This window comes from Carassius auratus, chromosome 11 (assembly GCF_003368295.1).
Source record: "Carassius auratus strain Wakin chromosome 11, ASM336829v1, whole genome shotgun sequence".
In the NCBI taxonomy this organism is placed as follows: Eukaryota; Metazoa; Chordata; class Actinopteri; order Cypriniformes; family Cyprinidae; genus Carassius; species Carassius auratus.
Window position 1 is genome coordinate 7849516 of NC_039253.1, and position 6871 is coordinate 7856386.

Below are 6871 nucleotides of genomic sequence, written 5' to 3' on the forward strand. Positions count from 1 at the left end.
GCATCCTCTTCGTCCGCCATGATTGTTTACTCTGAAGTCACGTTTGATCTCGAGGGATTTTGCGAGATTTCCCGTCTGACCTGGGAATGCTCGGGAGTCAGTCAAATTGGTTCGTGTGTGATGTGTTGATATTGCCGTGTGGCTGCACACCACACACGGAACGACCAAAACTGTTAGACCCGTGATTTTTTATCGCCGTGTGTGGGGTCTCTCATATTTAGAAAATCGGCCGACAATTTTAAATCGTCCCGTGTGAACCAGGCCTTAGGAATTTCAGTCTGGTTCTTCGAGGTGGGGGGAAGTCAATCCAACGATCTTGTGATCATGATTTCATGGGTTTACATGTGATGGTCAGGCTGTGCATCTCTTTGACCATCAATCATTTTCCGAATTGCAATTGTCAATAATTGTTCTAATGGTGTTAATGTTGAAAGCTGTTTTGTGAAAGAGTTTGTTAGTGGACTTGCTTCAAACTGTGATGCCAGGAGTTGATTTACAATATCCTGTTTCCTTTCTGTGGAATTCATCTCATTTCAACCATGCTTCTGATCAAATCTTTAATTTGTCTGGTTCGGGTCTGATATGCTAGAAAGATCTAGTTTTTTTCAACTGTATATATTGCACAGGTGTTTTGGCACATTTATGTTACTTTTACAAAACTACCTTCCTTCTTTTAGTTTTTGCTCCAGATCTGTCATCTGTTAAAGTGATTATAGCTGTACATGTCTCACGATCTGTGTTTACCTTCATGATTGACCACACAATGCATTAATAGTTTGTGGTATGATATACCATTTCCTAATTCACTCTTTGTGAGAGTCTCATTCAGTCTCTTTTCTCACACTCGCTGTAATGGAGTTGTTCATCTTCATAGTTTTTCAGCTCCTGATGGAGGTTCAGTCTTACAGTAAGTGATGTCTATTGTTTAATTTTGGTTAAATACTGTATGTCCACATTTGTGTTCAGTATGTTTTAGTAATACTGCACACACTTGAACCTACAACTTCTCTGCTTTTTATAGGTGTATTAGTTTACATTAGCCATGTCATGAAAATTCATTCCCTTTACTGCAATAACCGGATTAAACATTTGAGCTCCTAGAAATAAGAAGCTTTTATTATATATTTTTTTATTATTATAGACAATGGATCATGTCACATATGTATTTATGTACGCACCAGGAGCACCTCGTGTATCTGCGCACATCCGATGAATAAAGCTTTTTTTGTCTCAAACTAAAATGTCCCATTCATTTACATGCATCATGATCCCCGTCTATGATTCTTGAGTCTCTGTTCATGGACATTGCTCCTGCTCTTGTTCAGTGTTCCTTTGTTATTTACCTGTGTTTGTTTTCTCGTTTTGCCAAAAAAAAAAAAAACACAATCATTTGGATCCACCTCACTTTGTCTGTGTCCCAGCATGACAGAATGAAACAAACAAGGGTAAATAACAAAGGAACACTGAGCAGGAGCAAGACCAGAAATCTAAGACAGGAACATCAACAACGAAACATGAGGGGAACAAGGTCACAAACAAGACAGAGCTACAAACTAATAGTCCATGAACAGAGATATAAGAAACACAGACAGGGATCATGAAAACATGGTGGGTAGGTTTTATAACCAAGTACAGTAGTTCTCAAGCAGATGTCTAGAGCCTCAAACACTGCACATTTTACATGTCTTCTGACACAATCATTTTATAAAATGTAGGATATGTAAGTAATGAAACATGATGTTTTACAAAGACTTCCTATATGCAAAAGGATCAAGGCAAAATTGATTTATCATGTAATGACGCCTTTAAAGTAATAAATAAATAAATAAATAAATAAATAAATATGAGAATGACTGATTGATCTGTTTTGTTGCAGAATTTCCTAGAGTAAAAGTATCTCCAGATGTCATAAGAGAGTCCAGCTCAGTGAAGATCAGCTGTGAGACAGATCCACGTGTTTCAGTGATTGAATGTCACTTCTTCATAAACAGAGAAGAGAAGAAAATGAAAAGCAGTTCATCATGTGAGCTGGATCTCACTGGTGCAGAAGTGTTCAGATGGGCAGCTGTAAAATCACCTGAATCACTCAACATTATCTGTTTCTATACAATGATAGCTGGTCCCAGCTCATTCACATCATCTCCTGAATCTGATCCTGTCATAGTGACGGTTCGAGGTGAGATATTTCACTGCTGTTCTTCTGTATTAGAAACTTTTATTCCAGTGTTTTTACTGATCATGGATTATTTTACATTATACAGATTCACTTCTAAAACTCATTATTAGTTAGTGATGATGATGTTACACCTGCAGGGCACTTCTGGATAGATTGGATAATATTTGTAAAGACCCTTTTAATAGACTGTAATAGTACATATTACTACTTATGGTTACACATTACTACTCTAAGGTACTAATATGCATATAATATACTTTAGGAGTGAAGACGGGACAAAGTTGCGCCTTTAAGATACTGTCCCAGTGACACGCCGTTGTACCCTTAAAGCCATCTCACTAAATTCATCAAATCAATTGTTAATAATAATGTTTGTGTTGTTGTGTACCCTCCAAAACCACACATTACTAAAGGACAGCAAATATTTGTATTATTATTATTTGAGGATCTGTATCTCCAGCAAGCAAGTTTTGCTTTAAAGTTTGATAATAATGTAAAATGACTCTCTATAATGCTGATAAATTGTCTCTGCAGTTTCAACATTAACCACCACTGAACAAACTACTACAACAGCCATGAAAACCTGTGAGTGATTGAGTTTATAAATCAGCTATTCAAAATGAGAATCATTCTCTCCAGCTCATGATTTGTTGAGCATTTACTATATATATGGTACATCATCACACATTTCACAATGTCTTTCAACAGTTTTAAGTGTAATGCCCACTTCTGAAACCACAACATACAGTAAAACTAGTAAGTTGCTAATAATAGCTTTTTCTGGTTATTTTAGATTAAAGCTGATAAATAATTTTCTTCTTAAAACTGATTGCCCTTGCAATGTTATTTTTATATTAGCAGATCTCCAAACCAAGATAAGCCTGCCAACCAGTACAGGAAAGGAAATGAGTAAGTTCATCCTCTCTTTCTTGATGGTAAAAGTTGCCTGTTGCCTCAGAAAATAGTGAAGGCCAGAAAGCACTACATGATTTTTGCCCAGATTTACAGTCTGGATACATTGATGCTAGTTGGCTAAAGCCAGAGCACATTTGTTTCGACAGATTTCATAGGAAATCAATGGTCACTTAATTTTTTTAGTTTCAGTCTGAGGATATCAAATATGTATCCCAGTTCAGAGGCTGCGTCCTTCGAAGGACACTGAATTTAAAATCATTGCGTTGTTAAATGTGACCCTGGAGCACAAAACCAGTCTTAAATCACTAGGGTATATTTTTAGCAATAGCCAAAAAAACATTTTATATGAAATTATTGATTTTTCTTTTAATGCCAAAAATAAATATGAAATTAAGTAAAGATCATGTTCCTTGAACATATTTTGTTAATGTCCTACTGCAAATATTTAAAACTTAATTTTTGATTAGTAATATGCATGGTTCCTCGAAGGGAACGAGACGCTGCGTCCGAAAACTCTATGGGAAAGCCCTTCAGCGTGACCAGCTCTGAATAATATGTGTAATCAGTCTCATTAATGGGTGTGATGTCACAGGCGGGTGATGTAGTGACCAAGAAGCAAATAGCGTTCAGGCTGTATGTTTTCCCTGCCCGTGAGAGAAAAATATATTGGGGTAGGGACACACGCAGTGTGTTGTCTGCTTGAGAGCGAAGCACGCAGAATCAGCTCTCGAGGGAGTTGATGGCCAACGATGTGACCGTTTGTTAGATGGGTCTGTTTGCGATTCATGACATTGGACTGAGCCCTTTGGTTCTCTCTGACTCATCCGGCTCCACTGGGGCTGGATGCCATGGTGCAAACTTGGCAGAGGCTTTGTCTGTACTCTTTTTCCACGATCACTTTGCTCCCAGGAATTCTGCTGAAAGTGCACCGGGACGGGGTCTATCTTCTCTTAGTAGCCCTGTTCTGGTCGGGCCGAGTATGTTTCTCGGATCTGATTTCTCCCCTCGACGGTGCTCCATGGGAGATTCCCATCAGGAGGCATCTCCTCTCACAGGAGAGTTTAAATATAGCTGGGAATTATTTTCAAAGATAATTGGTACATCAGAATCTGTAAGTAAGCAGTTCCTGAATAAAAGCAGTTAACACTGGTAATTCAACAAAGACAAGTCTTATGATTATGCTGCTTAACAGAAGAATGTCAGAAAATAGTGAAGGCCAGAAAGCACTACATGAACCAGATTTACAGTTACTGGAGTTGGTGTCACAAGGATGAAGCTGCCAATCCTTGACTCGCCATCTCTATGATGCTGATAAATTGTCTCTGCAGTTTCAACATTAACCACCACTGAACAAACAACTACAACAGCCATGAAAACCTGTGAGTGATTGAGTTTATAAATCAGTTATTCTTACTTTATTCTGAATGTCCTCAAAATGAGAATCATTCTCTTTCATGATTTGTCGAGCATTTACTATCTATATGGTTCATCATCACACATTTCACAATGTCTTTTCATCAGCGTTAACTTTAATGTCCACTTCTGAAACCACAACATACAGTAAAACTGGTAAGTTGCTAATAATAGCTTTTTCTGGATTAATTTATATCAAAATGATAAATAATCTCCTTATTAAAACTGATTGCCCTTGCAATGTTATTTTTATATTAGCAGATCTCCAAACCAAGACAAACCTGCCAACCAGTACAGGAAAGGAAAAAATAAAAGTTCAGCCACTCTTTCTTGATGGTAAAAGACAAAGTCACTGTGTAGAATTAATATGTTTGATACAAAAGTACATTACATGACTTTAGCCCAGATTTACAGTCTGGATACATTGATTCTAGTTGGCTAAAGTCAGAGCACATTTGTTTTGACAGATTTAATAGGAAATCATATAGCGATGATGGTCACTTTATTTTTTGTTTCAGTCTGAGGATATTAAACATTTTTGATATTTCTGAGCTGATTTTAGAGCACAAAAGTTGTGTCCCAATTCAGAGGCTTTGTCCTTGAAGAAAAAAGTAATTAACACGTATTTGACCAGATTGCTTTTATAGTGTAAACTCTCATGTAGTCGAATGCAAACCACCACTAAAGACCACCTTCTCTCTTCAAACTGATCTGAGTCTTAAACTTTAGAGGATGTATTAATGAAGCATGAAAGCAGATGGGATTTTAACTTTGCAAACTGAATTTATACAGTACGTCTCGTCTGAAGGTGAAAAAATTACAAAAGCACAATGTTCTCTTATCAGTCCTGATTCAAACACAAACTAACACTGAATAAATTATTTGATCATTACACACAATAAAATTTTAAAAAAATTATCAGGTGGACTGATGTATCTACAGTGTCAATATTAAACATGATAATACACATAAACGTATCAAAGTGTTTGTTTTGTTTTGACACAGATATATTGCTGATAGTGCTGGTTTCTATTGGTGTTACTGTAATTTTGTCTGGACTCATCTGTCTGTGCCGGTTTGCATGTAAGTATTTTTATGTTAGTTTATTTGTAACACACAACAGAAATGTTGGAAGTCGTGGCCTAATGGTTAGAGTCGGACTTGAAATCTAAAGGTAGGAATTGTGGGTGGGGGGAGTGCATGTACAGTGCTCTCTCCACCTTCAATACCACGACTTAGGTGCCCTTGAGCAAGGCATCGAACCCCCAACTGCTCCCCGGGCGCCGCAACATAAATGGCTGCCCACTGCTCAGGGTGTGTGTTCACAGTGTGTGTGTGTGCACTTTGGATGGGTTAAATGCAGAGCACGAATTCTGAGCATGGGTCACCATACTTGGCTGAATGTCACGTCACTTAAAATGTGACCAAAGTGACACACAGCAATATAATGCAGTTCAATGATTTCTAGGTAAAAAAAGAAGAAAACCAGATGCGCCCATTCAAGAAACTGGAATAGTGAGTATTCCTGCATTTAAAATCTATAAAATCATGAATTAACAAATATATTTCCAATATATCGTAGCGAATAATAATGGCTGAAAGGAGCTTGACCTTTGTTACTGGTTGTTATTTAGAGTTGTTCTGGACCTCCAGAGACATATTCTCTTATCACTTCTGTACCAGAAACATCTCAGCCCATATCTGCAGGTAACAGAACAAGATTCTCAGACAATTATCTCAGATCATTTAAAAACATAGTAGCTCACCAGTAACAGATACTTATAGTTAGGAACATTGTTCAGAGACCACAGCTTCTCACAGCCATTTCTACAGCAGATCAGTATTATTAACCACATCTTATCTTAAAGGAACAGTTCATACCAAAATTTAAAATCATTTACCATAGACGTCTCATAAAAGTACTGCAGACTACTTAAATTTTATATTCCAAGTCTTCAGTCATTCAAATCATATGAAAATATGTTGCCTTTATCGTGTAGATTGCTGCAGTGTTGATGTATTTTTGCAGGCCAATCCAGGAGTCAGCTTTTTTTTTATTATGAAGCCTATAATCCCCAGAAGTTTAAAGCTATAATCATTTAAACTATAAACTATATATAATATATAAGCTATAAACAAGATATACCATGATTGGATGAATTCAAAGTCACCACTTAGCTTCTGACAGCTCTTTTAGTTTTTTATTTAAAAACATTTTCCCTTTTAAAATGAGTTAATAAAATAAGGCAGTTAAAGATAATGTTTGAGTAGATGAGTTTGTTCAGTGTTTTTTTTCTCAACCATCTTTTTCGAATACCCAGAGTCACATCAGGACAGCACAGCAGATCCCACAAAACACATTACTTC

The 6871-nt window shown here is 36.9% G+C and overlaps 1 protein-coding gene across 1 annotated transcript; it reads left to right on the top strand.

The window, feature by feature from the left end:
- The first annotated feature begins 303 nt into the window (after positions 1-303).
- Positions 304-4185, top strand: LOC113110575 (uncharacterized). Its single transcript, XM_026274702.1, has 7 exons — positions 304-907; positions 1877-2176; positions 2711-2761; positions 2885-2932; positions 3035-3111; positions 3684-3741; positions 4001-4185. The coding sequence occupies exons 1-7, from the start codon at positions 853-855 to the stop codon at positions 4183-4185; spliced, it is 774 nt and encodes a 257-aa protein (XP_026130487.1). The 5' UTR covers positions 304-852.
- Positions 4186-6871: the final 2686 nt, after the last annotated feature.